The 17,405-nt window shown below is 46.0% G+C and overlaps 1 protein-coding gene and 1 long non-coding RNA gene across 4 annotated transcripts in view; one reads left to right on the forward strand and one right to left on the reverse strand.

Moving 5' to 3' along the window:
• LOC105183613 (uncharacterized) overlaps nt 1-10,791 on the reverse strand; it is a 33,804-nt gene extending 23,013 nt beyond the window's left edge. For 2 of the 3 annotated variants that reach the window (XM_025306164.1, XM_011141873.3), the window contains exons 1-2: nt 10,524-10,791; nt 8,482-9,620 (exon numbers count right to left, since the gene is read on the reverse strand). In XM_025306164.1, coding sequence (XP_025161949.1) covers nt 8,482-9,449 — 968 coding nt within the window. In that variant the 5' untranslated portion in view covers nt 9,450-9,620; nt 10,524-10,791. Of the gene's footprint in view, nt 1-8,481; nt 9,621-10,221; nt 10,399-10,523 lie in introns of those variants that run through there. The other variant, XM_011141872.3, reaches the window with a different exon arrangement.
• A 164-nt stretch (nt 10,792-10,955) lies between these two features.
• LOC112590232 (uncharacterized) lies at nt 10,956-13,149 on the forward strand. The gene is made up of 3 exons (XR_003114063.1): nt 10,956-11,307; nt 11,568-11,669; nt 12,637-13,149. It is a non-coding gene; the product is annotated as an uncharacterized LOC112590232 (long non-coding RNA).
• The last annotated feature ends 4,256 nt before the right edge of the window (nt 13,150-17,405 follow it).

Here is a 17,405-nt window from a genome sequence, read left to right on the forward strand (position 1 = left end):
ATCTCGCCCGGGTAGCAACAACGGGGAGGGCGGAGGAGGTGAGAAGAGAAGAGCATGTTCGAGGGGGCATGAAAGATCGACCGTGGGTCGTCGAAGCGTCGAGCAACGCGATATTACGTCCTCTTTCGTCCATTTCGCAGCTCCGTACGACAACTTGGCGCGTCAAGGCGGTTAACATTGTGATTTCAAGCAGAGGTCGGGGAATTCGGGTATCGGAGAACACGGACCACGCCGTGGACCGTGTCGGGGCGCGTTTGATTGAAATTTCTGCGATGTTTATGCGGTGTAATTAGAAAAATTGCTGTTGCATTTGGATCGTACGCGTCGCGACGATACGGTTGTGCACCTGCGGCGAAGATACGCAGCTGCAACTACATCGGTACCTTCATTGTGCGAGCGAGCTGAATCGTTTCATAAGAGAGAACGATATCGTCAGACCCGAGCAGAATTACGTCCCGTTGCAACTTATCCGGGAGCACCATCCAAATGATCGTAGAAAGTTCGTCCGGTAATTACGGGATTTTCCGCATATTGGGTTTTCCACGCTGTGGTCATATTCAAGGACACGAGCGTCGATGGGAGATACGGTAGGAGAGATACGTCCGTTAAGAAATTACGTCGTGATTTATGGTCATCCGTCAATTTCTCCATACCGAGACAACTCGCACATTGCGAGGACAACGGGGGACCACAAATTTTGGTCTCGAAAAGACGCGATTTTTCAAGGACCGAAGAGGGAGGCGATAAGCGCCGCGGTGGATCTTCTTTTATCTACCTTCTACATCCTCCTCTCTTTGCTTTATCTTCCTTTTTTTTTGCAGCCACTCATTACACCAACTGGAAGGATCTTTGGTACACGGACGCGCTAGGTGGTTCACCCGTCTCTCTTAAGGGGCAAGCACCCCACTCACGTGGTTCCTCTGCTCTTCTTCTCTCTTTCTCTCTCTCTCTCTCTCTCTCTCTCTCTCTCTCTCTCTCTCTCTCTCTCTCTCTCTCTCTCTCTCTCTCTCTCTCTCTTTCGTCTTCTCTTCCTCTTGTCGTCGGCGAAAGAGCACGAGAGAAAGAGAACGTGAGTGAGTGAGTGAGAGAGACAGAGAGAGAAAGAGAGAGCCGCGCGCCCGAGCGCGGAGAGGGGAGGCACCCTTCATCCTTGAGGTGGGGTCCCGGCCACCCCGCTGCTACGTTCGCGGGATCAATACCCGCCATCCCGACCGAAGTCCAAGCCACCCTCTCCCTTTGCCTGCGTGTTCTGCCTGCCTGCCTGCCTGTCTGCCTGCCTACCTGCATGCCTCTGCCTGCCTGCCTGCCTGCCTGCCAAACCTGCCAAGTCGCACTGGAGTCTCCAGGGAGCGCCGAGTGGTTTCCAGGCTCGCGCTTCCGCCCCAGCACGATCCGAAATCGTCTCTCTCGGTCGCCACACCGAACTCTCGTGGTCCCGCTCGTTCGGAAGAATCTCGTTTTCGGTTACTTTTAACTAAACATACTCTCCTCTTTACTATTCACTCTTTCCTCCTTCTCCTCCTCCTCTCCCTCTTCTTCCCCGACCCCCTCCTCCTTTCCCACCTATACTCTTCCTCCCACGTCGCGTCGCGACGCGGTATGACGCGGTCGACGTTAACCTCGTTCGACCTGTTGCTCGCGCGGTAGAAAAAAAGTAAGAAAAAATAGAAAAAGTTCAGGTCGCGCGTTTTTTGGTCCGTTCGACCGTTGCTAGACAACGCATCCTCGCCTCGCATAGTTCGTGTTTATCAAACGGCGCTGCCCTCGAGGGGCCTAGTTTCTGCACTCGAGATTATTTACCCGCCGATACGGCCGGTAGGAGCACGTGGTCCGCGATCTTCGACGCGCTGCGACGCGGCGAAGCAGTGGTTCGTGCTGCTTTGTTCACGCCGCGATCACGCGCCGTTTTGAAAATGCTCTTCGCCCATATAACAGTACGATTAAAATTAATTTGTCCGCGCGAGCACGCATATACTACTGGCAGTCCTTGTTTTTGGTTGAAACTGAAATTTGTTCGGGATTAATTTTAATGCTCCTCGTTCCTCGGGGAAATTCAGGCCGCAATCTGTCAAGTTGAATATTTAAACGGTCACAGTGTCGAAGCGCATGTTTTGACCGATGAAACAGAACAAGTAAGACACGGTACCGCAAGGTATATGAAGCGTAGGCAGGTTACGTGGCGTCTACGTATCAACAATGCATCGGGGATAAAAGAGAAAAGCATCCCTCGGTATCATCGCTAGATGCCGAGCGACGAGCTACACGTCGCAAAATCCGCGAGCACTTCGTTGATTTTCCGATGAGAACTGTGCAGACTGGGAACCACTAAGGAGGATCTGGTTTCACAGTCGAGTTTGACGAGTAACAGACGAAGCACCGTGCACCACTCTACCTCGCAAGTGCACAAGACATATTTCAAGACTCTAATCCGGGTGGCGTAATGTTTACAAATTTTCCGGCTGACGAATTTCGAAGATTGCTAGATTCACACGGCGTTGCGATTACGCTTATAAAGCTATATAAGCAACGAGACCAACTATTTCCTTAACGATATATCCGTTTTACGAGGCATCGTTAAATTGATAACTCTATTATCAATAGAAACGCGCTGTGATAATCGACGGTCTCAAATTCCTCCTAAGATACTTTCCTAGGGATTCCTAATGTACTTTCGCTCGTTCAACATAACGATACCAGCGTGTTTTCGACGCTTTCGCGGTCAACAAGAGCGATCGATAAAAATTGTTAACGTCAAAGTTCCTACTATAATAATACATCCATGTAATTACGATCAAGTCGAGCAACGCTGAATTTAACGAAGATCCACGCGACTAGCCAGGTTCTCGTTCGCGGCAGCGTCGTCCTTGGAGAACATTGAGAGATCTCGCTCTCTGGACATGGACAGAGTTTTGTACGTGCGTTCACGACGCTCTCGCTCGTTTCGGGAACCTGCTCTATCCAGCTCTCGTTATAGCAACGGCGGCGGCTGTGGGTGACGCGAGAGGGGTCGTAGTCCGTTCGGAGGGCGGCAGTGTAGCAAAGGGGATAGCCGGAGGGGGCGAGCGAGAGAAAGGGAGAAGACGAGAGCGAGGGAGAGAAAGAGAGAGAGAGAGAGAGAGAGAGAGAGAGAGAGAGAGAGAGAGAGAGGCAAGAGGGGCTGGAGGGTTGATCCGAGGGTGGCGGTGGTGGCGGCGGCAGCAGCGGCGGCGATGCTGGTGGTGGTGCACGATGGACGCTCACCGCCAGGCTTTTGGATCATCGGATGACGTCACCTCCGGCGTTACCAGGATGTACCAACGGTTGTTACCAAATCCTTGGAACTTTGTATAATTTAGTCACGTTTGAGAAACGACAAATAACTCAACAAACGGTTCTTTCGTTTGCTACGTTTGTCGACTGCGTCTTATATTTCATATGAGAGTTTCAAAGAAGAAAAATAGTTTCGTCGAGGAAAGGAAAAGTGAAAAATGTTTGGTCTTAATTTATTACCCTTTGGTCTCACAAAGTTTCCTAGCAGAAAACTCAATTGACAGCCTATCACTACCAAAACAGTCTGCGCTACCAAAGAAAAGCATAGTAAAATTTGCAGGAATTCCTACTTGTAGAAAGGCAATAAAGCGTGGAGAGGGTGATGGAAATACCAGAAGATTCGTATTTTTCTCACGGGAGAAAACAAGACGATACGAACTAGATGAAAATGTGAACACGAGTTAGTGTAGTAAATAAGTGTAAAGTAATTCCTTTTCGGCATAGAGTTATCAAGTATTATACCGTTGTGAGTATCTTCGTAATAATACCATACATACATACATACGTTATTACACACACACACACACACATACACATGTACCAATGCAGAAGTCCGGTCCTGCGAAGGGACATGCGCACACGTTCAAAGCTCGTCATCAACATCTGGTTCCTCGCCCGAGGGACCGTGGGCAGGACAAAGAAGACTACCTTTTCGGAGACTTCTGTTCATATCACTCTGCCGATTATTCATAGCCGATACATCAAATCATTCCTTGTACAAGTTCGCGATATATTAATCGTTTGAGTGTCACTGTTCAAATTTCTGTATGCTTGCATAAAAAAGTGAAATACGACGATGAACACAGGGCGGTGCAAACTTTCTTCGTCCTTTTAGTTTTCGACCATTCATGCATGTGACTCTTTCGGTATGGTAACTCAAAAGGGAAACATAATAGCGGAACCAATCCATTTTTCAGTGGAAAAATTCCAAAGTCAACTCTCACGGTATCATATAAATTTAATTTTTACTACCAACCTTTTCTTGTATACATGGAGAGTTTAATTATTAGATTTAATTACTGATTGGATATGTTGAATGTGTGAGAATTAGTCAAATGTAAAAGTTACTGTTCAAGAAGAGTATGAACATAGCTGAAAGTATCGCGACGTAAGTGGCAATTTAATAAATTTCCACGCTGTAAATGATATCTCATTCCATTGCGATATGTCAAGGACGACCCACGGACTGATTATTATGCGTAACGCCGTCAGAGAACGAGAGAGAGAGAGAGAGAGAGAGAGAGAGAGAGAGAGAGAGAGAGAGAGAGAGAGAGAGAGAGAGAGAGAGAGAGAGAGAGAGAGAGAAAGAGAAATGTAAAAGGAACCAACGATTTCTAGCGAGAGATTATCATTTTTCGAATGGCACCACCATTTTTCAGCGACAAATTAATAATCTTGCAGAAGTTTTCCCACCGCTATCACGTAAACGTCGCTCTTTTTCTTTCTTTCGCAGAAATCTGTCGTAACAGTCGGCAAGTGTCGAAAATGCCGTGACGAAAACGACACAATCTCACAGCGATCGCGTGATTATCCTCTTTTCATGATTCTCGGGAGCAACTGTTGCGATATGCGCGGCTAGTGCAAATTTTTCTCTCAGCGAATTAGAAGACGCTCGATGAAATGCTCGGATTCACGCAGACGTCATCGTGCACGGTCCGAGGGCAAGGACAGGGGTTAGGGAGTCTGAATAATCGAGTCGAAGGGCTGGATGGGTCGATCAACCAGTCGGTACCGGAGTGGTTGGTATCCGGTAAGCGATGACTGCACGTAACGACCCTAGCGGTACCGTTTCTATGGTACCGTTCGTGGGGATTAACGCCCCTCTTGTCGGCCGCTCCACTTTCATCCGGCTGCTGCTACTGCCGCCGCCGCCGCCGCCGCCGCCGCCGCCGCCGCCGCCGCCGCCGCCGCCGCCGCCGCCGCCGCCGCTGCTGCTGCTGCTGCTGCCGCCGCCACCACCGCCGCCACCGCCGCCGCCGCCGATGCCGCCGCCGACGCCGTCGCCGCCGCCGCCACCGCCGCCACCGTCGTCGCTGTGTGGGGTGTGAAACCAGCCTTGGCCTGGGACCATGGAAACTGGATAGCCTTCTCGTGAAACGTGCGCACGCGTGCATATATCGTGTACGTATAAATATATACGCCTATATGTGCATGTGCATTGGTCGGTTATACATGTAAAATTGTCACGCGGCTGCTCTGCCCGGAGGATCGGCGCGGAGACGCTCGGAAACGATCCATCGATCGCAGCGTGAATCGACGTACGACTCTTCCGCATGTCGGTCCGTTATTGCGAAAATGAAAACTGCGCTTGCGAAATTAAGCCCTTGTTTTAGGCCGTCGATTAAACGATCTGCATTTGATCGATCGGTGCTCGAGTCGCTCGGAAGAGAATTCGGGATCAGAGATGGAAGCGGAAGTAACACACTTGCGTTGCGACTCGGCTTTACGTGACCTTTGGAAAATTTAATCAAGATCGGTAAGTGAATGCGCGCTGGTATCAGGCGCTTTTCAAGTGCTTTCCAGTCAATTAACGGAATGAGATTTCCCGGAATAGTCTCAGGACGGGGATCGATTCTCTAAATCTATTTTATGTGAAATGGTGTCTCTCGGACAGTAAAAATAAACGCTTGCATCGATGCCGCTAATTGCGTCCGGATCACTTAAAAGGAATCCGTTCTGACGGCATTTGTTATTTTATCTTAATTACGTTTCTCGTCGGGTCATATTGTATTTCTTGACTATCTTCTAAATTGATGTTAATCTTCACCACTTCTTCATCCACGAAAAGAGTCTGGGAAGAGTCGTCCGCTTCTTCAATTTCGAGCGTTTATATTTCGAGATCGACGGCGAACGGTGACAGAACTTAAAGTCACTCTGTGCTCGCGAGCGATTGCCCCGGCGGCAATTAATAATGAAGAGCGATTATGTAATTCCGCAAATTAAATTCCGTTGAACGTAATCCGCCGTAACGGTGGATCGGGATATTGCCTTCTATGTGTATCTATGTGTAACGTCACATTAACGTCAGAGAGATCGGCTTTAAATAAGTTGAATGATGATAAGAAGACGCAAGGTCAAGCGACTTAATTGTCAACCGAACCCGCGCGGGATATAATCTTCGTATGGAAAGTTCTCATTTTTCTATGGGCCAATTGGCCCGAGAGCTGTTTGGACTCGACCAAGCGGAATATACCAGCTGCATTGCTTCGCGACTTTTCGAGAGCTTCGAAATTCTTGCCAAGACTTACGCAGACAATTATCTGAGCGAGAGAGGAGCACAGATACAAAACGTATCCATCATTGAAAGAAGAAAACACGTCCAGAATAAAATAGCTGTAAAAATCGACGGTCACTCGTCATTGTTCATTTGAATACTTCGTCAACATGCATATATAACTGCAAAGCTGTATCATAAGTAACATGCGAGGTAATAAATTCAATCTCGGAAATCGCGCACTGCGCGTCCTCGACGCGGCTTTCTACCGGTCGCAGCGATGAATTGCAGTCTCGATTTTTTCGAATGTATATCGGCGAACGCAAAGATCGAGGTAACGCTTCGATAACGATAATACCATCATAACCAACATAGGCGGCAGCAGAGTTATGCCCGACCTCATCAATGGGTATTGTATTCTCTAACATTTGTATTAGAGTAGTCGTAGGATAATCGTCGACACAGTTCACGGAATAATTTGAAACGTTTCTATTTGTTGCACAGCTGGTTCACCTTTTCCTAATACCGGTGAAAAATAATGCCCTTGTCGAAAGCGGATCTCATTAGAGCTCCTTAGGACCTTTCGCAAATCCCTCAGGTAAAAATAGACTCAAGAAGTGGGTAGAGATGGAACGAAAGTTAAAAAAAAAAATGTACTCGTTTCCGCTTATCACTTATCTTCTATTAACTTCTTCCAACTTTCTATTACTTCAGTTCCCATGGTTAAAAGGCGATAACAACAGAGACGAAAAAGCGAGTCAAACTGTTCTCTTTGTCCTTCTCTTTTTCTTTTAAGGAGGTTTCAATATCGCATAGAAGAGTGGAACGCTGTATGGTGAGATATTTATAATGTAAATACGGAAAAATAAGGGACGCTCGTTCACAGGTAAGCGGATGCGAGAAGAGGGCGCGTTGCAGAAATAGTTGTCCTGTTATCGGCACCACCGTTTGCTTATCGTTGTACGGTCAATATTTCGCTCCCTCTGCTCCTTTTTCTTTTTCAATTCTCGGCTGCGCCTCTTCCCTCTCCCCCTCTATCTCTGTCTCTTCCGATTTCACAACGTTGTTAACGTTTACACGTCTGTCAGCATCTCTTATCCTGGTTTTATCGGCTGATAACACGAATCTCGGCCACCATCGTCAATGGTCACAGCGGAAAAAAAAGAAATACACGTTCATCCAGAAATATCCAGAAATATCTGCTGGCGAACGAAATTGTGGTGGCCGCGCAAGAACGCGCGCGACTTTCCAGTGATGATGAGAGACGCGAGAGACGAAGGAGAACGCGGGGAGATAAAAGGTCAAATAGATCTCTCTCTCTCTTTCTCTCTATCAAAGATCATAAAGATAACTCTGAAACGTCTAATAGTGTGTACAATAGAAAATAGATAATCTTAAGCAGCCAGCTTATTGCATAAATCCAAATTTTAAAATCAAATTTCTGTTTCTTATCTATTGCGTATTTCAAGGTTTCCTTAGAATATCGTCTTTTCAATCGTGCTAACAACGTGGAAAATATACCAACCATCTCTTTGCATCGACATCATAAAAATGTTCCTCTCTTTTTTTCACCTAACAACTTGACGGAGCAGGACAATTAAAAGTGCGAGCGAAAAAGCATCTATCGCGCAATATTGTTGTGTTTTTGTTCTATTTTGTCGCTTCGTCGTGTCGCTGGTGGTTTTCAGCTAGCGCACCAACGACCTACTGATAAAGATCCTCGACTTTGCGAGAGTTATATTCTCCCGTAAACACGCAATTTCATAGGAGCACGTGCACAATATACCGCAGTGTACACATACGAATATAACTCAGACTGAACGATCAAACAGAAAACGCCACGCAGTTCTCGAATATGCAAGATCTTCGTCAACGACGATAAATCAGTCATAATAATATTGACAGTTACCAACTAAATGTTGAGATAATGTTGACAATTAATTAAATGCTTCACTCACCATTTGATGCTCTTCTTAATGATGTTGCTGACGATTTTCTGCGATTTCCTGGACGATATAGACACGGCTTCCTCGTTCTTCCACTTCGTTTCCACTTCGCTCCCGTTAGTTCGCTGTTTACGTTCCTCAACTGCAACATCGTCTTCAGCGTTCGCTGGTGTTGCTGTATCTGCCTTTGCCGACTTCTCGACCCATTCAGCAATGTGATCTTTTTGGTCGGCTGAATCACCGCCACCGAGTTCCTCCTCGTTGATAAGTTCGCTCACCGCGGTTGGAGGACCGACAATTCCGACCTCTGATTTTTCATCCGACTTCTCTAACTCTCGAGACTCTCTCGAATCCTTCTTCTCTTCTGCATCTTGTACAGTCACGCAAGTCACACTCTCCATCGTATCTTGCTCTTCGACAGTTTCCGCCTTCTTATTCTGCTGTTCTGTGCTGCTGGTATCTTTATCGCTAGTGTCTTTATCATTTGCATTCGTGAGCTGATTAGTTGATTTTTGAAAATACTTAATATCCAGATCTTCGTGTACGACTTTCAAAATCTCGCTTAATTGTTCTTCCGCGTTGAAGAACGTATTTGCTCGCTCGTCTGCGTCATTGGATGTGTCCGCGGAGCAGTTTGCTTCGGACTTGTTTTCTTTGGTTCCTGTTTTAATAGTCTTCTCAGAAGTCGACTGTTTCTTGGAATCAGTCTCCTCCTTGGATTTTGTATCGAGATCAGTTTCATCGGTGTTCGATTGCTCTTTAGAGTCGAGTGGTTTGACCGAATTATCATCGATTTCTTTTTTCTTATCAGATTCTTTATTTTCTTCGGAAGTAGACTCTGCCTTGGCAGGGTTCATCGCTTCATCAGCGTTCCCTTTATCATCGCGGGAGTCTGCTTTATCAACCGTGTAGGTCAATGTTTCTGACATTTCTGTGTTATCCACCGCGGATTTGGTGTCCTCTACGGTATTTTGTGCCATTGTGTTATTCTCAGAAGACCGTTTGTGACATATTAATTACGGCGAACTCGCGCTCTTGCAAATGTTTTAGCACATCGAACGAACAGTCACTGCCATACTATGATTATGTTGCGACGAATGGAAGATACTTTCAGTAGCTAACTTCATTCTGAATATAACTCCAGCTTGCTCCTGTAATAAAGAACAGTGTTTGTGAGATTTGTGCTTGAGGAAATTTACAAAAATGTAGATTATCTTCGTCAACGGGCGCTTTTTTCTACTCGGTCGGTAACTAACGCGACCGTGCTGTCGAGGTTAGGAAGCGTCGAATATTACACAAGACAATTTCTTGCTACTTTCATACTTCGAACTTCGACATTCCTCCTCGTTGTCGCGACACGATAAACCGGATTTTCTAAGAATAATGTTTCAGAGTTTCCAGTATCATAACACGATGCGACACGATTGCCCGATAATACAACTGTAATATTAAACGATCACGTATTCGTTATCGAGGATATATATCCGCTTGCGTGTGACCATTATCTATAGTTTGCACGCAAGCCTGACAAAATAACAAAAGATCAATGACAAACATTTCTTCGCGCAAATGATGTCTCAGTAAGCTTGTCACCATTTTCGTATACAGAACAGTCGTCTGTTTTTGAGGACAATAAAAGGGACATTTCTATGTTTGTACGGTTTGTACTAAAGAATGCAGCCTCGCTGCTAAAGAATCTTTTCTCTACATGTTCCGACGTTTTCGACGAATCGTTTGCTCTCGGCGAAATACCTGCTCATCCTGCATATTTATCTCTTCATCGTTGAATATTCGTGCTACGTTCGTCGTGTATCGCGTTACTGCTTCGCACAAAGTCAATCGTCCGCAAGACTAAGTCTGCTTACAAGCGAAAGAATCGACGTCGAAATATAATGCGTACACGAGCGACGACTCACTTAACCTCTACGAGATCGACTGACATTCGCCGCGCGCGTCACAATAGGCGCGATCGAGCGCGCGCAAAAACTGGCTTTGTTTTGACATGCGAGAAGTCGAGGAAATCACGCTGGGTAAATACGCAGTACGTTACTAACCTCGCTTGTGGTCGGACGCGTTCCGGGCTGTCTTTTGCAGCGGAGTACGCGCGACGTGTCAGCCAACAGACGTCGATCGAGTCCTCGTCTGCATCGGCGCGTACGGACGATAGCTCGTGCTCGCGTTGGATATGGCAACGGACGAGTGCGAGGCACACGATAAAGAGAGAGAGAGAGAGAAAGAGAGAGAGAGAGACTGGCGAAACGCGCAATTCCTCGCAACGAGATTCCACGGCACCGAGCAAAAACGAGAACGCGAATCTACATGCGCGAGGATGGTGACCTCTTGTCACTGCCGTCAACTGCAGCGAGAGAAAATGAATATTCGATATACGATGCACAGGGCGTCATAAACGCCTTACCGTACAGCTCGCGACATCTAGTTCATAGCGGCTTTGCGCGAGTTTCGCGAATCATTATTGGTACCCCTGCCCTGCTGAGGAACAACTCTCAAGTGTAGATAGTACACCGGGGAAGAGCTGCGCTATCTGCGTTTTAATTTTTTCCACAATTTACGACGCGATAAGCAGCTGATTTTCTAATACTACATCTGGAGATATGGAGATTATTTTTCGAGTACTTCTCTATGTACTTACGACTGTACTGTACGTCTTTTGACGGATGCCCGGATAAATCACCCAGAACAGAGAGATATCGATAGTATCGATTTAGTACGATGCATCGATATCGAAATCGAGAATCGTAATTATTGTGATATCTTCAGTTGCGAGATCTTCAGTTCGACGAGCGTCCCGCGTCTTCTCCAGATTTCGGCTCGTTGAAGGTGAGTTTATTATAAGATTTATTATAAGAAATGCTGAATATGAGTTTCGCGTGGCTATCTTAGCCAAAGTTTGTCAAACAGTCACCGAAAATAAATATCTCGCGGTATGAGCCGTCGACAGTGCTTCCGGATGTTGCGCCGTATATTTATCGTGTTATGGCGGCCTGAAGTTCAAATCACTGCCGTTTATGTTCTCGTCCTCCCCAAGGTTCGTAAATAATTAAGCCTAAAAACTTTTTTCAATGGTAAAATGTCCTCAGATGGTTGGTTCTTGCAGTACGAGCATCCAAGGAAAGAAACAGAGATACAGATCAGCGCGGCAGGACTGAAATATTTTTGTGGCTGTACTGTGGACTACGATGGTATGACATATGATCTGTTCTTTTCAGCTGCACTGTGGAACTAGTGCAATAAGTTAGAATGAGACAACTATATTTTTTCTCACTTTAACTTATTGCACCAGTTCAGTAGTGCAGCTAGAAAGAACAGACCAATAATTTTGCCATTAGGAAAAGTTGTTGGGCTTGACTAGCACAACCCGGCACAACTTTCAAAATTTCGAAAATGTAAACAAAATTTTTTGGCCTACTATTTTTTGCCAATTTTTTTACAAGCTATGCAATTTTCGGAACATGTCTTAGTCGTTTCTTGTTGTACTCGACTAGCAGAATTCGAATATCTCGACCACGATTCAAAAGCTATAGTGATCTGAAAATTATTCCTAAAAATTACTTTCTTTGAATGCTCGTACTGCGAAAACCAGCCATCTGAGGACATTTTGCAATTAGAAAAAGTTGTTGGGTTTGACTAGCACAATCCGGCATAACTTTCGAAATTTCGAAAATGTGAAAAATTTCTTTTGCGTCACAAATTTTTGCAAGTTTTTTTTGCAATCTGAGTAGTTTTCGGTACATCTCTAAGTTTCTTATTGTACTCAATTAGCACAATTCATAGACACAATTTGCAGACTTGCGATAAATGCATTGTAGAAAAAGTTATTTGTTAATTTGTATTTTAACTAATATTTTTTTCTACTGAATGAAAGAAGATATCCAGTTTCTTCTAACGGTATAACGCGACACAAATTACGTAGTAGGAATTCACAAACAAAAATTGGGTTCATTCTGACAAAAGTGGGGGGGGCTGACAAATTTTCGTTTTTATTTTTTTCTCAAATGTTATTGAAGTTACCGGTCTCGCATTTGCGGTACAAATCAGCACAAACACAACACAATACGGCACAATAAAGAAAAACTCAAAATTCGAAAAGTACGGGGCTATAAAAAATTTAGTTTTTCTTAATTTTCATGAGTACGCTTTGAATTACAGAGTTGCGGATTGCGGCACAAACGCAGCACAATGCAGCACAATTCGAAAAATGCGGGGTCAGCTTCACACACGTGGAGGAATCTCAAGAGTAAAGATGCAGAATCCAGCGGAACAGGACATCGACAGCCGGTCACGCGTATCATCCTCGACGACGACAGAGATGCAACGAGCGACGTTGTGCCATCAAGTAAGTGATAGCTTAGGTAATTATTCAAAGTAACCGACTGTCGAGTTCACTGCGAAACGCTGTCGCTAAACTCGAAGCCGGAACTCTGTCCTGAAATCGTTGATAGGATTTGGGATATTTCTGGAGGAGAAAATGTTGCCAAGAAAATTATAGGAGAGACACGACTCTGCGGTGGTCTCGTATATTTACAGATTATTCGTAGTTCATAATCAATAGTAATCATTATATAATATGTATATATCAACAAAATAATATTTTAGTCGTTCTTACGTCGCTAATAAAAAAAAAGAACTAGAGGCTAAACAGTCGCAGAGTCTCGATTCTAAGAATCGAGCTTCCGCCTGACCGCGACTTTGCGATCGCGCGATCATTCTATCTAACAATAAATAAACAAACAAGTACAAATCTATACATTCCGCGCGAGTATCGCGCTAGTGAGGGTAATGGTGATTAATATTGTGAGCCACGGTCGGCAGATAAACGAGAGACGTCACGTTGGTTCCCGACAGCTCATGACAGCTCGTCCGCGTCGTGCTAAACGAGTCCAGAAACTCAATCGAAAATTGGTACTTCCTTCATTCCGAAACTTTACTCCTCGAGCGAACGCGTCGAGCTGACACACGTGTCAGTTTCTAATGTCCTCCCTATCAAGGTCTCGCCTTGACGCTGAAATATACGATCGAAGGCAATTAATGTCCTAATTACATTTTATTTCTGGCAATAATTTTACTTCTGGCAAGCGAGAATAGAATGCGCGAGAGATTTCAGGAAATTTCGTACCTTATTTTTCGACGGAAACATGACTGGCACTCATGATGCGCCAATGCGGTCGCTCGTGCTCTTTTCCGAGACTCTCAACCGTTCGTGAATCTTAAATAATATCCATCGGATTCGAATATAAAGAAAAGAAATCTCGATATCGTACCAGTCTCTCGGGATGTACGACTGCCATTTCGACGGCCCTTGCCGAAATTTCTCTATTTTCACCGCTTTTGAATCTCTAAATTCTGTTCAAATTGTCAACACAAGTAATAACGGACGTAATAAAAAAAATGCTTCACTATATCAATACTCGAGTCTTCGCTTGGCGAAAGCAGCAGTGAGCGATTACAGCGTGCAATGTGGAGTGAAAATTTGGACTAGCGTTAAATCAATCAGAATAAGATCCACTATGGACGAATTCCGCAGCTAGAGCTTGGACCTCAGACTTTCACTCGAATAGGAACGAGGTGAAGAGGTAGGTTACGATTACGCGTATTAGAGGCAATTTTTCTCGCCAATGCCAGTCTCTTTCTTTCTCGTTCTCGCTCGCGATAGTCTTCTGCATAAGCGTATATCATCTTACCGATGGTGAAACGGGGACAGAACGGTCGTTGTCTTTGTTTCTCGCCGCAATAGAGTGTGCGGTCTGTTGTCTCATCGTCGATTGTCGATCGTCGTCGTCGTCGTCGTCGTCGTCGTCGTCGTCGGAGGTGCACCACGCGTGCCGCGTCTATGCGTGTGCATGTCGAAGTGGTCTTGTAACGAGGTCGTCGTACACGACACGTTAATAATCACGTGCGTTTCCGTCGGAATTGGAACGGTGTTCGTGCTCATGCCGTTGGACGATCGTCTGCGTTATCTGCGACCGTGGACACGGCGTAATCGGACACCACCGAATACATATCGTCCATTTCGCATACTTGCGCTTAACAGCACACCTGGCGCCTCGTTTAATTTATTCCAGTTGGTTCGCCTCGGTTAATACGTATTTTTTTCCATTCGTTTTTTCTTCTTTCCTTCCTCCTCTTATCGCGTTCTAAGTAAGAATTATATACAAATTCGAGGACTGAGGCCGGTATAAAGCGGGAATTTAACGAACAATGGCCAATCGATGCCGAGATGTGGTTATAAAAAATCTCGACCACCGTCGGACGATATACTCTTTGGCTCTGACGGGTCCTTCGTCTTTGAATATCGATTTTTGCAGGAACCGCTCTCACACTTGTCGAAAAGCGACATCATTGCCGGCGAGTTCAATTTTCCTCGATGCTCCGCGGAGAAAGAAACGAACGTCGCGTTTTATTCACTTGCGAAGCGCAAATTCGTGCAATCGTCGTGTACATCTCGCATCCGAATCAGAACTCTGAAATTACACCGGTATCAGTCCCCCGTACAAATAAAGAAAGACTCGATTAATTACACGATTAACGTTTGTCGACATTGCCACCGACGTTCGGCGGTCTCAATGAACTGATCACGTGACTGTTACGATTTCATATCGCTTTCTGGCTCATAAGCCTCAAGTACGATATAGACGTGGCGAAGAAGAAAGACCTCACTCGATCATCTCGATTGTTCGTCGTTGATCGAAGTCATGTCGATGAACGCGCGAGTCATCGAGGAATCCTTTTCGGCCGGATTTCGAGCATCGGATTTTGCTTCGACGAAACGCTAATCGGTATCTCGTCGTCTCTCTCGTGTATGCGTGCGTGCGTGCGTGCGTGCGTGCGTGCGTGCGTGCGTGCGTGCGTGCGTGCGTGCGTGCCAACGTCCCTGCCGCATGCATGTGTGCACCGTACAAAACGCCTTTTCTCTACCTAAACGGACTATCTACACGCGCCTTTGTCGTGACTCTCCTTCTCGCTCTTCGTCTCCTGTTCTCGCTCTTTGTTAACTACCGAATAGCACCTATTCTTGTCACGCGAAGCTACGCTCTCTTTTATTTCCTTTTTTTTCCTCTTTCGTTCTGCTATCCTTATTCTCCCTCCAGTCGTTTTCCTTCGCGTCTCATCCATTGCCTTCCTGTATGTACATTTTGATATAACACAGAGAGAAATATACACAGCGTTCTCTAAGCAAAGAGTAAACGACGAGATTTTGCATGTGTATGCACGTGTGTGTATGTACGTGTGTTGGCGCGCAGCGGTTTATTAAAAACCATTTTGATAATATCTGCAAAAAAGGCGGGTCGCATTTCCGTCGGAGGTTCGCAAAGGATTCGTGCGCGCTTTATCCTGTCGGTTTTGCTATTTTTTCTATTCTTTCTTCTTACTTTGTTTTAGCCGCCGAGTTTACACCGGTAACGCTGGCGCAATAACGCCAAGACCTGCGTCGATGAATTTTATTTCGCAATGCGACCGACGGGATTAGATAAGGTCTGCACATTTACGCAATAATGCCGCACGGTGGTCATTCCCAGTGGAACGCTAGAGCGTGACTATGTTCGAAATGGCCGTCCGTCTCTCTCTTTCTCTGATACCTTATTATGTCTCTGAGGTTTTCCGGTGCTTTCGGACGGAAATAGCCGGCGCGCTCGCACGCGAGATGATGATACACGGCGAATCGAATAACCGCGATCGACTACCTTGTCGTGATGTCTGAAACGGAAAACCGGATTAAAAATAGCCGCGGTTCAATTGTCGTCAATTAATGTACACACAAGTATCGCCATAAAAACGAGTGGTACGAGGCGATACAAGGTGATACGCGAGATGAAAGGGAAAAGAGACGTTTATGCAAATGGCACAGTAAAATGCAAATAACGCTCGCTTGTATTATAAGTACGTGTATCATATCACGGAACAATTTCAGTCGTATTATTCCGCAGTTAATTACGACTGCCGTAGAATTCTATTACGTAAAATCGTATAGATATCGTCGCGCTGTCGTGCACCAAAATGTTACAAAAGAGCGCGCGTGTAGTATCACAAAAGCGAAGGTGACCGAAATTCTTTCGCGCGAGCGGGTGGTTACTGCGAGGAAATTTTGGAACGCGGTCCCGAAATCCGTCGATGGATCTCCGTCGAAAGAAGGCACTCGCCGTCGTCGCCGCTCGTTCGTCGCTCGCTCGCCTGCCTCATCGCGCGCGACTCATCCGCGTCGAAGGAGTCAAAGGATATCGGACGCCGGGTGTTCTCGAGCGCATAAATCGTTAATCGCGCTAACGGCGGATGATTGCGCGTCGTCCGATGCAAACTCGGCGCCACACAGGTCACGGATATAAATATTTGATCGTGGCGCGCGCTAATTTCTACGTCACACTACGGATCGGGAGACTAGTTACGATCGCCGTGACGACGCCGCGTGTGCGAATGGTCGAGAGTATACATATACACATTACGCGAGCGTGTATCACATGTGACTAATGAATAATCCCTTAATAAACTGTATAAACTACAACGTAACAATAACACAACGAACCGAAGAAATTAGCGCGCCGCATTATCGCGGTACGATGAAACGGTCGAACGTCATGCCAGATGCGAGGTTGCACTTCCGGCGCGACTCGGTTATTACCATATGAGAGCACTCCGTCGTGCCGTGTCTGATTTTCAATCATATCCACCGGGGGAGAGACGGATTTGCCTTTCCCTTGGTCGTAATGTTCGCTCGCTCGCTCGCTCGCTCGCTCGCTCGCTGGCATCTGAGTAATTCGCAACAAACGTGCCGACAAACGCAACACCTCTATTGATTACCGAAAACAAGTAATGCGTTCACGAATACGGTGAAGCCTCATCACGGCGTTCGCGCGTTATTGCACTTAACGTCGAGGGATTCTATAGCGGGAGGGCGGGGAGGGGGGGGGTGACGATGAGAGAGA

Source organism: Harpegnathos saltator, unplaced genomic scaffold, assembly GCF_003227715.2.
Source record: "Harpegnathos saltator strain DR-91 unplaced genomic scaffold, Hsal_v8.6 scaffold758, whole genome shotgun sequence".
Lineage (NCBI taxonomy): Eukaryota > Metazoa > Arthropoda > Insecta > Hymenoptera > Formicidae > Harpegnathos > Harpegnathos saltator.